This window comes from Castanea sativa, chromosome 2 (genome assembly GCF_040712315.1).
Source record: "Castanea sativa cultivar Marrone di Chiusa Pesio chromosome 2, ASM4071231v1".
NCBI classification, from domain to species: Eukaryota; Viridiplantae; Streptophyta; class Magnoliopsida; order Fagales; family Fagaceae; genus Castanea; species Castanea sativa.
The window spans coordinates 53,832,446-53,849,758 of record NC_134014.1 but is presented as its reverse complement, the minus strand read 5'-3'; the positions used below and the strand labels follow the sequence as shown (position 1 = coordinate 53,849,758).

Below are 17,313 nucleotides of genomic sequence, written 5' to 3'. Positions count from 1 at the left end.
CCAATTGCCCGCATCTCATCTGTTCGTGCCCTCCTGGCTGTTGCTGCTGCTAGCAAATGGGATCTTTTTCAGATGGATGTTAAAAATGCATTCCTTAATGGGGACTTGAGTGAAGAATTTTACATGCAACCTCCTCCAGGTCTCTCCATTGACTCCAACAAGGTTTGCCGCCTTCACTGAGCATTGTATGGTCTTAAACGAGCTCCTCGAGCTTGGTTTGCAAAATTTAGCTCTACTATTTTTCGCTTGGGTTACACTGTCAGTCCTTATGATTCTGCCTTATTTCTTCGTCGTACTGATAAAGGCACCATTCTACTTCTCCTCTATGTGGATGATATGATCATAATTGGTGATAACCTTAGTGGCATATAAGAACTCAAGGATTTTCTTATTCAGCAGTTTGAGATGAAAGATCTTGGACATCTTAGCTATTTCTTAGGTCTTGAAATCACTCGTTCCTTAGATGGTCTTTATATTACTCAAGCCAAGTATGCTTCTGATCTTTTGTCTCGTGCTGGACTCACTAACAGCAAAACTGTTGACACCCCAGTTGAGCTTAATGCACATCTGACTCCCTCGGGGGGGAAACCATTGTCTAATCCATCTCTTTACAGATGATTAGTTGGCAGCCTAGTTTATCTCACAGTTACTCGTCCAGACATTTCTTATGCTGTTCATCAGGTCAGCCAGTATTTGTTTGCTCCATAGTCGACTCACTATGCTACTGTTCTGCGCATTCTTTAATACTTGAAGGGCACTCTCTTCTATGACGTTTTCTACTCAGCTCAATCTCCTCTTGTACTCCGTGCATTCTCTGATGCTGATTGGGCAAGAGATCCCACTGATCGTAGGTCCACCACTGGCTATTGTTTTCTACTTAGCTCTTTCTTGATTTCTTGGCGAAGTAAGAAACAAACCTTTGTGGCCCGCTCCAGTACTGAAGTAGAATATCATGCTCTTGCTGATACCACATCTGAGCTTCTTTGGTTACGATGGCTTCTTACAGACTTAGGTGTGTTTACATCCTCTGCTACACCTCTTTATTGTGATAATCAGAGTGCCATTCACATTGCTCACAATGATGTCTTCCATGAACAGACTAAACATATTGAGATTGATTGTCATTTTATTTGTTATCATCTTGTTCATGGTGCTCTCAAGCTCTTCTCCGTCTCCTCCAAAGATCAACTTGCAGACATCTTCACCAAGTCCCATCCTAAGGGACGCCTTCATGATTTGGTTGACAACCTCAAGTTGGTCTCACATCCACCTTGAGTTTGAGGGTGGCTGCTAACGTACACTCATATGTGGGCTTGGCCCATCTAGATCACTTACTTGTAGAGCACACATTGTACTACTTGTACTGCACTCGTATTTACTTGTACAGCATTCATATGCCTCCTATATAAAGGCACTCATTTATATTATTTTAGTGTGAAATACAATACTATTGAATTCAGTATTTCTAACAAACCCAATAATCCTTTATTCCATAACATAAATCAACTCTCAATCTCTATTGATCATACATTCTCAATCTATCAATATAATATCCATATAGTGAAACAATTGTGACATGAATATGAAATCATTTTGTGCAATAATCTAATACAAGTTCCCTTCACAGATGGAAAGGAGCTCCTGCAGATGGCTCCAATTCTTCAAAGTGACCTTTGTAAGTCTCTCAACAACAACACCTTTTTGATAAAAGTGACATAGAATTATGAAAGATGATTCACATAGAACTACCTTTAAAGAACAATGGTACAAAAAAGAGGGGGGGGGGGGGGAACACTATTTAAAAAGTGATATACATTTCATGATTGCATATGGTAAAGCCGCTTACATTAGGTTCTGGAATAGGAAATTTTTGACATACACTACACATACCATTCATTAAGGCACCTTAGAAACATTAAGGACCCATTTCAACAAAAACTTCAAAATTAATAAAGTAGAACAAAATGAAAAGGTAAAGAACCTCTACTCTCCACAAAACCTTAACATTTTGGTATTGGATAGAGGAAAACAGAGAATTTTCCGAGTCCCCAAAATGGGCAAATGGAAAAGAAGACAACGAAAGGTCAAGGTTTTTCTTTTTCATTTTTTTTTAAAATACATTAAAGTATTGCAAGCACATGTAAACAAGTGGAGAAAAAAATGAGTATCTTCAATTCTCTTAAGGCATATGTGTACAGTGGAATTCTTAAAACAAGGAACAAGAAGCAACAGGTTTAAAAAAAAAAAAAAAAAAAAAAAAAAAAAAAAAAAAAAAAAAAAAAAAAGAAGGAAGAAGATCACATCATGAAAAATGGAAGAAAAAGAAGAAACAATGGCACAAATGAGAAAAAGAAGGACAATACCTTTCATTAGGCCTTCACGTGGAGATAGCTCCAAACCTGCACAAATAAAAAACCCACTTGGTCAAAATGCTGTTTGGAGGAAAGGGGCAAGACCCATAAGAGATTGTGAAAAAAAAAAACCCCAAATCTTTAATCATTCCCATCCTTACTAATAATATAAATACTTAGAATAATCTTCACTATTATTTTGGTGGATTGATAATAATAGATCAATTGAGCTTGAGAGAGGGACGAAGGAGAAATAAGAGAAAGCTAGGGATTTTGTGAGACATAAAAGTAGGGAGGATTTGATTTTTTGAGATTTGAAAAGGGGAAATTTTGGCAAACACGGGTAGTGAAAAATTAGGGAAAATAATGGGTGGGAGGGGATTAGGTTTTTTCTTGTAGTGACATTTGGGGGAAAAAGTGAAAAAAGTAGTTAAGCGTGGGAAACTTTGTGTGGGAAGGATAAAAAAAAAGGTATAAATGTACTTTTTATCCCTATATTTTGGGGTCATTTCTATTTTGGTTCATACTTTTCTATTTTACTGTTTTTAGTTCCTAAAATAAAAAATGTGTTCCATTTGGTCTTTACTGTCATCTCACTAACGAAAATTGTTTAAGTGGCAAATGGAGAGTACTGTTTGCATACTAAATGCTGACATGACTACTAAAAAAAATTTAAAAAAACATATTTAGCATATTAAAAATTCCACATCAACATTTAAATAAATAATAAATCACATAGAAATTAAAATTTTTTGAATTTCTAAATTTTAAAAAAAAGAAAGTAAGATAATTAAATTATTTTTTTTTATTCCTTTCATTATTATTATTTTTTGGAAGAACACGTTTATGTTCTTTGTGTTCCCAAAATATAACTCATATTCTTAGATCAATAACAATTAATCAAAATTACATTTTATCAAGCATTTTCTCACACAATCACACACTCAAAAGAAAAACTTCAGCCCCAAAACCTCATTCTCAAACCAGTTCTCCAACTCTTCTAAGACATTCTCAATACTTCCTCTCTCTCTTCCAAAAATATTAGATCTCTCTCTAACTCCATGACCGAGCACTGACATCTTTTGCTCATCACATTGCCATCACCAAATCTCTCCCTAACTCCATGACCGAGCACTACTACCTTTGCTCTTTGCTTATCGCTCATCGATTCACTCTCTCTATCATTGCAAAGGGTCATTGAATTCAACCCCAAAACAACAAAAAAGAATCATCGCAAAGGGAAATGAAACTAATAACAAAACAAAATTTCAACAAAGCATGTCTCTCTCCCATGTCTCAAACTAATAAATGAATCATATCCAGTTCTACAGTATTTTCCACATACCAGAAACTATCAAATTTCCAATCTTTGAGCTACAAAAACATAAAACAAAAGCTACCCACAAAATATTCACACATCATTACCCAAATGACCAACAAATAACAAATCCATTCACATAAAACACAAAAATTATTCACTTTCAGGCCATATATAAACTATAAAAATTTCAAATCTTTGACACAAAACATAATAGAAAAGCTGCCCACAACAAATTCCAACATCATTATCTAAATTATCTACCAACAACCATTCCATCCATGTAAAGCAAACAACACAAGCTCTTTCCCACACCTCAACTATTCATTACTCCAATCAAACTCCACAATACTGTGGCCAATCACAAACTATAACATCTAATCATCAACCAAATTACTATTCAAATCACATAAAACATACAAAAAAACTATTCACTAGTCTAATCATTACCCACTTTATACCCAAGTCCATGATTCATCCCAATTTATTCATAACCCAAAAATTTTCACAAAATTATAATAAAAATCGTACTAATAACAAAACACTACCACCATGGCATGGTTACTCTCCCATGCCTCAAACTATTCATTAATCTAATCAAATTCCACAATGTACCTCTGTATAAGCATCAATGGCGGCTCCAATACGATCTTCCTTGAGTAACTCTGCTTGCTTGATTAATGTTTCTCCAAATTTTCTACAAAATGTATATGGGTTTCTTCATTGATTCTTGAAAATAGAGGCACATGCATGGACAAATAAAGCTGAATAAAACTTAGATGCTTATTGTAGATTGGCAGCAGCGTGAGTAGCAGTGATCTCTAGCGAGTTGGATGTGTAGCAGTGGGTCTCCGGCGAGTTGAGGTCTGGAGATTTTGAGAGTGAAAGAGATTTTGTGTCAAAGACAAACAACTGATACAACAAACAAACATAATCTAGAACTAGAACAAACAGAACCCACCTGAAATTAATTAGGCTCAATATTTTCCACAAACAGAACCCATTAATAATGCACTGTTGCAATCAATTTTGAAGATGAATTAGCCTTGGCACCCACGAGGTGATGGCTAGTGGGGTCTGTTGGGTTTTTAAAAAAAATATTTATTTTTGGATATTGCCGACAGTGGTGATGGCAGCTGATGACGGTCGGTGAAATCTTTCTAGCGGTGCTGGCGAAGGACTTTAGTGGTGACCGGTGGTAAAGGACTAGTGATGAAAATTTTTATACAGAGAGAGAGAGAGAGAGAGAGAGTGTGTGTGGGTTTTTTCTTAAAGCTAACAATAGAGGGATACATTGGAAAATGAAAAGAGAAGGGAAATGAAAAGCCAAAATGGCGCTTATGCCAAAACAACTGAGGGATATATTGGACCAGATTTGGGCAATTAAAAGGTCTATTGCAGCGGTCCAAACCACCTCTATAACTAAGAAAAAGCGCCGCAAAAAAGTATCTACTGCGGCGGTCATCCAACCCACCGCTATAAGTAACAGAAATGCTGCTAAAACTTATATTTTGTGGAGGTTTTATATACCGCCGTTGTAGTATGCCGCAAAAGGGTACATTTATTACGGCGGGTTATGGAGCGCCCCTATAGCTATGTCTAACGCTACTAAAACGCGTATATTGCGGCGGTTTATATAGCGCCGCTATAGTACCCCGCAAAAGGCTAGATCTATTGCGGCGATCCAATGAAACGCCGCAATATATCTCATTTATAGTGGCAGGCCAAAAAAGTACCTCAATATGTGACATATAGCGGCAGTTTTCGCAACCGTCGCAAAAAACCCGCCGCAATGGCTCGATTTTCTTGTAGTGTTAAGAAGATTCTTAGATCCTTAATTGAGAACTTTAGACCCAAAGTAACTGCCATTACTAAAAGTAAGGATGTAGACTCCATCCCTGTTGATGAACTTGTAGGATCTCTACAATCCTATGAGTTAGACCTACCCAAATCTAACAAATCCAAATCAATGGCTCTTAAGTTAATTAATGATGTTGATGATAATGGATTTGATGATAAACTCTCTTCTACAGAGATTGCCTATCTTGCCAAGAACTTTTGAAACTTTCTTAGGAATAACAATAAAAGGGAAGAAGTGAAAACAATGCTGAACCTAAGAACTCTAAGAAAAATGAACCAACTAAAACCAATAATATTGAAAAATCAAAAGAAAAAGTTGATAAATCTTCTAGTAATTCTCTAGGTCAACAATGTTTTAGTTGTCAAGAGTATGGTCATGTGAAATTAGAATGTCCAACATTCTTAAGAACAAAGGGTAAAGCTATGGCGGTAACCCTTAGTGATGGTGAAGTTTCTGATCACGAGTCTGGAAGTGATGAAGATGGAAACTTCTTTGTTTTCACAGCTACTGTTGTAGTTAATGAAAGTGATTCGGTTAAAGAGAACCCTTCTGATGGGGAACTCTTTGAGAGTGCTGACTTGCAAGAAGCTTATAACAAGCTATGCAAAGTTGCAGCAAAGGATGCAATGAGTGTGGATTTAGGACTAAGGAAGATAGTCATTCTTGAACAAGAAAAGAAAAACTTGTTGCTAAATTTGTTTGATGCTAATGAACTGGTAAATAAGGTGAAGGCTAAAAATATTATGTTGGTTGAAAAAATTAAGAACTTAGAACTAGAATTGTCTATTGCTAGAGAACAGTCAAATAGGTCTGTTAGTTCTAAACTTGATCACATGTTGAATATTCAGAAGTCTTCCTTAGAAAAATCAGGTTTAGGTTTTGTTGATAGCATCTCTGAGTCTGAAACTCGTTCCACAAACTTTGTTCCTTCTTCTGAACTATCTAAGATAGAAGTCGTAAAGCCAAAAGAAGAAGTTCTTGCTCCTAGGAAGATTAAGGTAGATCTTAAAGAGTCTAAGCCTAAAAGTCCTAACTTACCTAAGGGTAAGAAGCATGATAGACCCTTGTGGGTTTGTCATTTTTGGGGAAAAGCGGGGCATACTCGCCCAAACTGTTTCAAGTTGCAAGCTACTAAGCAAGCAACTAAGCAAAAAGTACTTATGCCTCAAGCACAAGATCCTATGGTACTTATTGGTGAATTGGTAAAGGCTTTAAACCTTTATATCAATGTTGGAGTTGCTCATCATTCTAATATGAATAATAACTCCATAACCAAAGTTGCATCTAAGAAGTTATGGATGCAAAAAGGCTCAATCTAATTGAGTCTTTCAAACATGGTCCTTGCACTTCATCTCAAAATCCTTTGTGACAATTTTTTTTTCTTTATTGTTTTCTTTTGTTTCTAGGATTTGCATTGCATTATATTCATGCATTTCATATTAGGTTGTTTTTGTTTTCTTTAAAAAAGGAGAGGAAAGAGGAAAGTGGAATGATGTGTTTTGTATTACACATCATGGATATGTATTTGAGGTTGGCTTATTATCTTTGCATAAGATGCCTATGTACCTTGTTTAGCTTAGATGATCTTATTTTTCTGCACTTTGCTAGTTTGAGCTATGTAGTGCATGTTTGAGTGAGTTGTTTATAGTTTTTGATTATATGCTCTTGATTTTGAAGTCATATGCTTTTGAATATAAGGACTAAAAAACCCTAAGAGAAAGGCATAAATAACCATCTTACCATTGTTTACTGGCCAATTATGAACACCTTAGTACATATCATAAGATTTTGTGCTCAAAAAAGTGTAGCACATGCACAAAAAGAAAATAAGGTGTAGCCTTAAAATAAATAAAAAAATAAATAAAATTATGCAATCAATAAGGCAAAAAAATAAAGAAAAAGAAAAAGAAAAAAAGAATGATTGCAAGCTTGTTTTCTAGGAGATGTGGGAGTTATATGATATAACTCTTTAGGTGATAGTCACTTTCAAATTTATATGATGAATAATGTAAAAATTGTGATTGATTATTATCTACATATTACCCCACATTATCTCATGCTGTTACTAGTTGCACACACTTCCCAAGTTATTCTTTGCTAAACTTAGTAAATGAAATTGTGTGTGAATTTGGTTTGGCCTTCCAAGATTATATATTCTATGATTTTGATACAAAATATGTTCAAGGGTTGAGAATTTTGGAGTAAAGAGTTTGTAAATCTTGTTTTGAAGTTCTAGGTTGAAAACTCATGTTTTTGAAAAATATTTAAACTCATTTTCATGCATTTCATTCATGAAATTACTCAGGTTGAGTTGTTTCTGCATAATCTTTTGTGATTTTCCAAAAATTCAAATTTTCAAAATTTCGATTGGTCGAAAATTTCTTAATTTTTTTAACATTGCTCTCGGGTTGGCTCGATTTGTTTTTGATTGGTTCTCGATCAATTGAATCTATTTTATTCAGATTTTGATCGATCAAAGCTATTTTTTCGATCGATTGAAAACTTAAGCTGTTTTAAAGGGAGCTCTCTGTCTGGTTCGATGGGTATCTGATTGCTACTCGATCGATCGAGTTTTGAAAAGAAAGAAAAATAAAAAAGTTTTACACCACGTGTTCTTCAAAAGTTCAAAAAATTTTCTGCTTAGCCTCTATTTGTTTTGTATTTGCTGCTTAGCCTCTGTTTCTTTGTGTTTGTCAATAAAATTTTCTGTTCATCAAGAAAAAAAAAATCATTATAATTAACATAATATCACTTTTACATGAACATTACTATTAATATCATTTTTATTATCCACGGAACATAATTGGTGAGGATAATTATTGTAAAAAAATATGAAATTTACTATGTTATTATTCTTATTAGAAGAGATTAAATTTTATAAGGACGTGGTATAAAATCCATGTTTTACCCCTCCTAACATGCCACATCATCTTATCACATATTTAAAAAACAATCACATTCAATCAATTCTAATACCCATATATAAATCCAACCAAATTGGGAATCTATTGAAATGTTATTAGGTGTAGTAGAATGTATTGAATTTTCAGTAGAATGTATTGAATTTTAAGTAAAATACTGATATGAAAATCACTTATGAGATGGTGTAAAACATGAATTTTACACCCATATCCTTATAGCATTTAACCTCCTTATTAGAATTTGTGAAGGTCATTAAATTATTATTGCTCTTTTACCATCCTACCATAACACGAATAGATTTAACTTTTAATGTAGATAAGATCCCATATCAGGTCCCTCATCTCCTAACCTCATAGTGTTTAATCATTGATCCATTGCAAAATTGATGCCTAGAGAGAGAAGGTGGGGTTGGGTTTGTGGATTGCCATGTGTAATGGAGTCAACCATGCATAGAGAAACGTGTAGTAGATAATACTAAGAGATAAAAACCTTGGTATTTTTCTCGGTTCAAACTTATCTAGGAAAATGTTTGTGTGCCAAATGCCAATTTGTGTCACAACCTAGAGAACCTCACTTATTGGCAGCACATAGAGTTCTACAGTTTATTAAGGCTTCCCCAGGAAAAGGGATTTTCTTTCCCAGTAACACAGAGTTGCATATTAAGGCATTTTTTGATGCAGATTGGGTTGGATGCCTTGATACCCGTAGGTCTCTCATAGGATATGCAATCTATTTGAGGGATTCTTTGATATCCTAGAGATCTAAGAAGCAAAAGGTAGTGTCTAGGTCCTCTGCAGAGGCTAAGTATAGGGCCATGGCAAGTGTGGCATGTGAAATTACTTGGGTAATGCAGCTGCTCAAGGATTTGAAAATTGATCATCATAGGCTTGCCATGTTGTTTTGTGATAATCAAGCAACTCTATACATAGCTGCCAACCCAGTGTTCTATGAACGAACCAAACACATAGAAGTTGGCTGCCATTTGGCCAGGGACAAAATTTTGGAGGTTAAAATCAAGATATTTCATGTAACAACCAATTCCCTAGTTGCAGACATATTTACAAAAGCTTTGGGCATAGTAGCATTCACAAGATTGTCAAGCAAATTGGGTTTGAAGGACATATTTCGACCCAAGACTTTGGAGGTACAAGTCACAGAGTCTCGGACACTGGACTTGAGGGGGAGCATTGAAGCTGAGATAGAAGAAAATGAAGTTGAGTACCAAAATGAGAAAAACGATAGAAATGACAAAGTTGGGCGAAACGGCAATGGAAACAAAGATTGTACCAATAAAACAACGAGGAAGAAACAAAAGGGCAAAACGCACCGTAGTACTTAACCATTAGTCGTAGGAGTTAGTTATTAGTTATGCCAGTTGTCATTAGTTCATTGGTTGTAGTTTTAAATGGTTAGTTATGATTTTGGGCGCCAATAACAGAGCCTCTCTTTTCGTGGTGTATATAAAGATCTTGTAGAGCTAATTATTTGGCAATCACTTGTAACAAATTGATTAGCAATTACAGAGTTAGTTTTCTCTCAACCATCTTCAAGGTTTCATTGTTCTCTGCATTGCATTTCAGCTTTTCAGACTTGTTTTGTTTAAGGTTATGCTCCTTTATAGATGTAATTAATTTAGAGCAACTTTTATAGATGTAATTAATTTAGAGCAACTTTATGTTGTATTTGTTGCTTAGCCTTTGTTTCTTTGTGTTTTTCAATAAAATTTTTTGTTCATTAAAAAAAAATTATTGTAATTACATAATATCACTTGTACATGAACATTACTATTAATATCATTTTTATTATCTACTAAACATAATTGGTGAGGACAACTTTTGAAAAAAAATATGAAATTTACTATGTTATTATTCTTATTAGAATTTGTGAAGGTGATTAAATTATTATTGCTCTTTTACCATCCTACCATAACACGAATAGATTTAACTTTTAGAGGGCGTTTGGATTCAACGTCCAGCGTCCACCTTTTTTTTTTTCAACGCGTGTTTGTTACTATTCATTGGCCATGAACAGTGATTTTAGGCCAATGAACAGTAACTTCTGGAATGAACAGTGTTTTTTACCCCTTTAAAAATTATTTTGCTACAGTGTTTTCAGTTTTCAGTTTTCAGCAATAAGTTCTATCTAAACAGACTCTTAATGTAGATAAGATCTCATATCAGGTCCCTCACCTCCTAATCTCATAGTGTTTAAGAGAAATGCTAGGAGTACACACTTTTGCACAATTTGTACCACAACTTGCTACATAGCGAGTTATGATTGGTTAAAGTATATTAGTGGATCATAGGATATATTCTAACCAATCACAACTCGTCAAATGGTGAGTTGTGGCCAAAATTATGCAGAAGTGTGTTCTTAGCATTTTTGTAGTATTTAATCATTGATCCATTGCAAAATTGATGCCTAGAGAGAGAAGGTGAGGTAGGGCTTATGGATTGCCACGTGTAATGGAGTCAACCGTGCATAGAGAAACGTGTAGCAGATAATACTAAGAAGATAAACACCTTAAAAAACAAAAAAAACAAAAGACCTTGGTTTTTTTCTCGGTTCATACTTATCCAAGCAAATGTTTGTGTGCCAAATGCCACCGTCAATATGACATGGACACGGACACCCCAAATTTTGATTCCTTTTTCGGATTGCGTGATGGTAGGATATTTCAATTTTTTTTCTCCTTAAAAACCTTTTTTTAAAATTTTTTTTTTAGGAACTTCACCTTAAAAACCTTTAGATCTAATGTGTCACCTACCTCAAAAAAAAAAAATCAAATATATATTTATTTATTATGATGTTTATGTAATTCAAATTTTATTTTTATTACACCAATAAGTAAGTTTTTTATAATAACATTTATGGTAATATAAAGCTTATAATTTAACATAACAGGTAATGAAATTGGTTGGGAAATTAAAATTTTTTTAATAAATCTATATATATTAAATTTATATATATACACACTATCTATAAGAGGATTTTTTCCCTACTGAACTTTTATGTAATTCAAAAATAACCTTAAACCTTATGTTTAACAGGAAAAAAAAAACTTAAAAACAACTCGATAAAAATATATCTCCAACTTCACTTAAAATAAGACACTTTTCTACTAATTTATATCTTTAAAACAAACTTATCCAAAATTTATCAAAAAAAAAAAAACTTATCCAAGTTTTTTTTTATTTTTAAATAATGACAGTAGACTAAAAAAAAGCATCATCGTAGAAAACGCATTTGATGAGGCTAGTTTTTTAAAAACCTCGTTAATTTTTTTCAAAATTTTTTAAGGTACAAGTATATTTTAGTATACTTTTAGGAAAAAATTAAATAAATTATTCTCAAACAAATAATAAGAGTCCATTCGAGAATAACTTATTTAGTTGGAAATGAAAATTTTTTGACAAAATTATTTTAGATAAAACTAAAAATTAACTGAAATAATACAATAAGATTCATAAATAGTACTAAAAAAAATGTAAAGAGACTAATAAATAGTAGTAAAATAAACTGAATAATAGAAAAATAAATTAAATAGTTAAAAAAAAAAAAAAGGTAGTATTTTTCAGCAAACGCAACATAAATAGTAAAAGTTGCAGATAGTATTTCTTTTTGCCCTTTTTTATTGGATTATCAGAAATCAGAAAAGGGATCAGTGGATCACAAACTACAGCAAATGATGGCGTGGCAGCCATGCATGTCCATCCCTGCCAATACACCCATCAACTATAAAATAACACCTTAACCACCATAACCATCCTTAGTTACCTACCTTTACACACAGTCACACGCAAATCCCAGATAGCAAAGGATAAAGAAAACCCAAAAATATACGAAGAACTATTAAGAGAATGGCGGTGAAGTCGTTTGTTTCCTCTGCTTGCTTCACTGGCTCTTTACTTCCACCAGTTCATTGCCCTCTGAACCTCAATCAAAGGTTACTTTTATTTTACATTCCATTGTTGTTGGTCCCTGCTATTTGTTTCTCTCTCTCTCTCTCTCTCTCTCTCTCTGTTTCAATAAATTGATACGATTATATATCCATTACTTGTAGGTGTGTATTGCCACCAAAAACAAATACAAAGAGCTGTATCATTTGCTATAACAAGCAAAATTTGATATCCAACTTCAGGTACGTATATGAATACTATAGGCAATTACTCAAGCCCATGTTTTCTTTTAGAACTTTTTGAGTTTTGATGATTTCATTTCATGATGATCAAAATTAATTTGTCTTTTTTGGTCATGTCGAACTCAAAAGTCCAAAGGCTGCTCAGAGAGGAAACTTACAGGCCACCGGAGTTCCAACTTCAGTACCAGTCCGTGTGGCCCACGAGTTACTTCAAGCTGGACACCGGTATTTGGATGTCAGGTAGTGCTTTTTTGCAAGTGTTTTCATTTTCAGAAGCAAATTTGTCTTGGTTAAGGATTAGGATGCTCTCAATTTCACAGTACACTGAATACACTTTAGATTTGAAATTGATCAATTTCGAATTGAAATGAGAGAGAGCCTTAATAAGAAAAGAAAGGAACTTGGTGAATGTTAATTAATCTGTGCCTTGGTGGTTTTATTGTGTATGTAGGACTCCTGAGGAGTTCAGTGCAGGACATGCCTCTGGGGCTATTAACATCCCTTACATGTACAGAGTTGGATCAGGTTCTTTCATCATTCATTGACTTTGCCAATTTATTTATGGTCTTGAACAAATTTTCATGTCCTTTTGGGTAAATAGATTAAGTCTGTTGTGTTATAATGGGTATTTAGTGATAAAATTTGAACTCCAACAAGGTTTGAATGATCACTCTGATATAATGATAAACTACCTTTTGTCTCAAAAACTGAAGCTATTAAGAAATAATGAATTTAATAATTATTCTAACATATACTTTCCTTTCTTTTACACCTATTGTGCATTTTCTTCTTCTTCCAAATAGTTCTTGTGTAATTTTGTTTGTCAACGTAGGGATGGTAAAGAACCCCAACTTTAAGGCAGAAGTATTATCACACTTCGGGAAGTATGATGAAATTATTGTGGTTGGTTTCCCTTGTCCTAGAACTTCCTTTATTTGCCTAGGCTACAAGTCCAAAATTAATAATTATCCATTGTTTTCATTAATTTGTTTATTGCAGCCCTTCTCATGTGCTTAAAAAATGTCCTTGCTTTACAGGGCTGCCAGCTTGGGAAAAGGTCGCTTATGGCTGCCACTGAACTATTAGCTGCAGTAAGCACATCAAGCTTGACTTGATTCTTAAGCAATTATTTATGGTTGTTTGATTCTAAAATAAGGAAAATATTATGATTAAGCATCATTATTAACTAGCAAGTTGGATATATCTTACCTAATAATTTTAGAAGCCTTCGGCCAAAGGCATTTCTTGTAGATAAAAACTAAGTTGTTTGTGAATAACATACTGAACTATTGGTTTGTTTAATATCTCCTTCTCTTTTAACATAAAGTGGGGCAAATATTTGTCTTATTGTCTTTTAAAGTTGCAGAATGCATTCTAAAAAGAGTCTGTTAACTGTACCAGCTAATAGAGTATAAAGAGCATGAAAAACAGCTTCCCTTTTTAAATTAGTTCTATTATATATTATCTCCATAACTAAAATATGTAAAAGTTTATTAGAACTGGCTGTTCAGTTTGGGTTGCTGACCATTTGAGGATAAATTTGAAAATTTTCCAGATTGATTTCCTAATTAGTAAACTGGTATCAATTTGGGCTAAAGATGGGGGTTCTTGCACTTCTTTATTGTGAAGATATCCCACTTGGGCAGTAGTTGTGATCTAAGAATCAGACTATAAGGATATGAAAACTTGAGGACCTGTTGGGGGTAGTCTGTCTTCCACGAATCTGAAAGGGATTCCTTGATCACAACTGCTGCCCAAGGCATCGATTTTGTATTGTCCTTCAATATAAAGCTCCAAGCATCGATTTTGTATTGTTTCCTGTATTAGTAATTGGTTTTGTGAATGAGATCTTCAAGTGTCAAGGAGTAAAGGTGAGCTTTGATGCTGAAAAATTTCCAGATTGATTTCCTAATTATTAAACTGGTATCAATTTGGGCTAAAAAGTTGGGGTACTTGCACTTCTTTATTGTGAAGAAATCCCACTTGGGCAGTAGTTGTGATCTAGGAATCACACTAAGGATATGAAAACTTGAGGACCTGTTGGGGTTAGTCTGTCTTGCACAACTCTGAAGGGGATTCCTAGATCTTAACTAATGCCCATGGCATCGATTTTGTATTGTCCTTCAATATAAAGCTCCAAGGCATTGATTTTGTATTGTTTCTTGTATTAGTAAATTGGTTTTATGAATGAGATCTTCAAGTGTCAAGGACTAAAGGTGAGCTTTGATGCAAGAATTTATCAGATGCACCATTTATTCCTTTTGGCTTGTGCTAAGAGTCTCTCACATGAACAAGCATTAAATTTATGTTTGTTTTGACTATATTGATAGTTCAAAATGATGCGGTGCATTGTCTTTGAAATATGCATCTGAATGGCTTTCATTCCACAAATCCTTGTGCTCAAAGAATTGCACAAAATTGATAAGAGCTTTACTCTATGCTGCAGGGTTTTACTGGCATCACTGACATAGCTGGTGGATATGCTGCCTGGACACAGAATGGACTTCCAACAGAATTGTGAAGCTTGCTCATAGAATCCTCACCTACTGATATAATAAATCTTAGGAAGATTAAAGGTGATGTACAGTAAAATAATTTACCAGTGTCATTTCAAAGGAGACCGTGGCAAAAACAATGTGTGTGTACAGTAGTAAAAATAATTATTTTTGATCCCTGCTTGCACTTCGATTAAACCGTTAATCTTTCATTGAAGATAATCCTCAAGCCAAATCATTTTTTAATTTACATTTGCAGTTATGAACAACTAGCTCATTGCTTTATGCCAGTGTTTTATGCTTATAGGTTATGACTACTAATCCTCAAAATCTTTTTCTTATGCTTTAAGGACAGTTAAAAAGTGACATCGACGTATTCCAACAATTGTTTAGGTGACAAATGGACTCTCCATTTTGCTCGAAATTTTGAACTCTAAACGTTTCGGTTGAAATACCAAAAGCTATCAGTTGAACTACAAAACCCTTTCAAGTAAATCTTTAAAGTTCATAGCTTCACAATTAGTTTTACCTTGTCCGGTTGAGATAAAATTTTCTTTTCAATTTACCATGCTCTAGGATCAATAGCTTGTCTACTAGGCATATAAAAACTTCCAATTAAGAAAAGGAACTTGTAAAGTCGAAATGAAGAGTCGTTACGGTGATAAATGTCGCATTAATAAGAAGACTTTTTCCGTAATGTCTTCAGCGGCATTAACTAAACAAACTTGTTAAGGTGAGAGGTAGAGTTTTATAGAGAACCAATGGTAGACCCGCTCCACTCGCGAAAAAAATTGATAATTTTTTTTAAAAGTTAAAAATAAAATAATAAATGAGATTTATAAGTGTTAGTTTTAAACTCTTTTTAAAATGTTGTGATTATTTTCATATAAAGTATAATACAATATATTAGATTTTCTAAATTAAGCTATTTCTATTTTGTATTTGAAAATGTTTTAAATTTTGCAAGTTTTTTTTCCCAAGAAAACTTAATAGATTTTACATTCAATTATTATATAAGGCGAGATATTTTGTGAATAATATAATGTGTGGTTGGAATTTGTTTATAGTGCTTTTTACAAATTGGATCGAATTGAACCAACTAGATTGAAATGGACAACAATGTACCAAAATGAATTGAAATATACCGTATGGGAAAAAATAGACCGAATTGGACCAAATGGACCGTAATAGACCAAAATGCTAAAGTGATATAGCTCAACAAAAATATAGCAATAATAAATACTATGCTTCAACTTTTAGATATTACTAGTTGCATACCCGCGCGTTACGCGTGATCATTTTTTTTAGGATTGTCTCATTAAATATTTTATTAATACTATAACTTTAGTTATTAACCATTAGTTTTTTATTAGTTTTTAAATTAATAAAAACCTTAAAAATACTTTTTTTTTTACCTTTACACACACACACACACACAGTGAATCTTTACACATACCTTCAAGAAAACTCTATATATTTCACTTTTTTGGATACGTAAAATTATAGACTACTACTCCATAATGATAGTGACTAATTAATTATATATATATATATATATATTTTTTAGTGATCTCATTTGTAATGCTTCTTACCATTATCATATATTCATTAACTGGTGATTTGCATAACAAAGACGATAAATGAGAGGTAGCATTGTTCATTAGATTTTTTAAAGTAATAGTGTATGAAAATTATATATATGGAGGAACGAATCTCTCCGACACGAGAAGGTATTGTCCTCTTCGGAAATTGTGTTGAGCATGTTTCCTCAAGGTTTTGCTCAGTCCCACATCGGGGAGAGACACCTCCCACATGTGCCTTATAAGCTTGAGCCAAGGACACGTGTACTACTACTACATATATATCATAAATAAAGTTAAATGAAATGTCAAAAAATGGATTTTTAAATTTTCTAATTTTATTTCTTATGTAATTCCTATTACTGTAAGAGAACATCTCTTTTTTAGTTATGATTAATATGGTTTCTATAGTTAGAGTTTGATTAGTTTTAAATTTAAATTTAGTACTATGATTGACTTTAATTGTTGATTTAATTTTTTAAGTGAATTTAATAGTTTATGTTACTACATTGTAAGTTTCTAATGTTCTTTACACGGTAATCTCTATTTTATTTTTTTACTTCTCCTTACAACCTCTTTGTTTTCCAATCAACGATTATTAATTAACGTTTGGTTTTTTTTTTCTTTATCTACTATTTATTACTT

The 17,313-nt window shown here is 33.4% G+C and overlaps 1 protein-coding gene across 1 annotated transcript; it reads left to right on the top strand.

Moving 5' to 3' along the window:
• The first annotated feature begins 12,093 nt into the window (after positions 1-12,093).
• On the top strand, positions 12,094-15,278 carry LOC142623418 (thiosulfate sulfurtransferase 16, chloroplastic-like). The gene is made up of 7 exons (XM_075796828.1): positions 12,094-12,398; positions 12,516-12,593; positions 12,723-12,833; positions 13,045-13,118; positions 13,426-13,496; positions 13,631-13,684; positions 15,040-15,278. The coding sequence occupies exons 1-7, from the start codon at positions 12,313-12,315 to the stop codon at positions 15,112-15,114; spliced, it is 549 nt and encodes a 182-aa protein (XP_075652943.1). The 5' UTR covers positions 12,094-12,312; the 3' UTR covers positions 15,115-15,278.
• Positions 15,279-17,313: the final 2,035 nt, after the last annotated feature.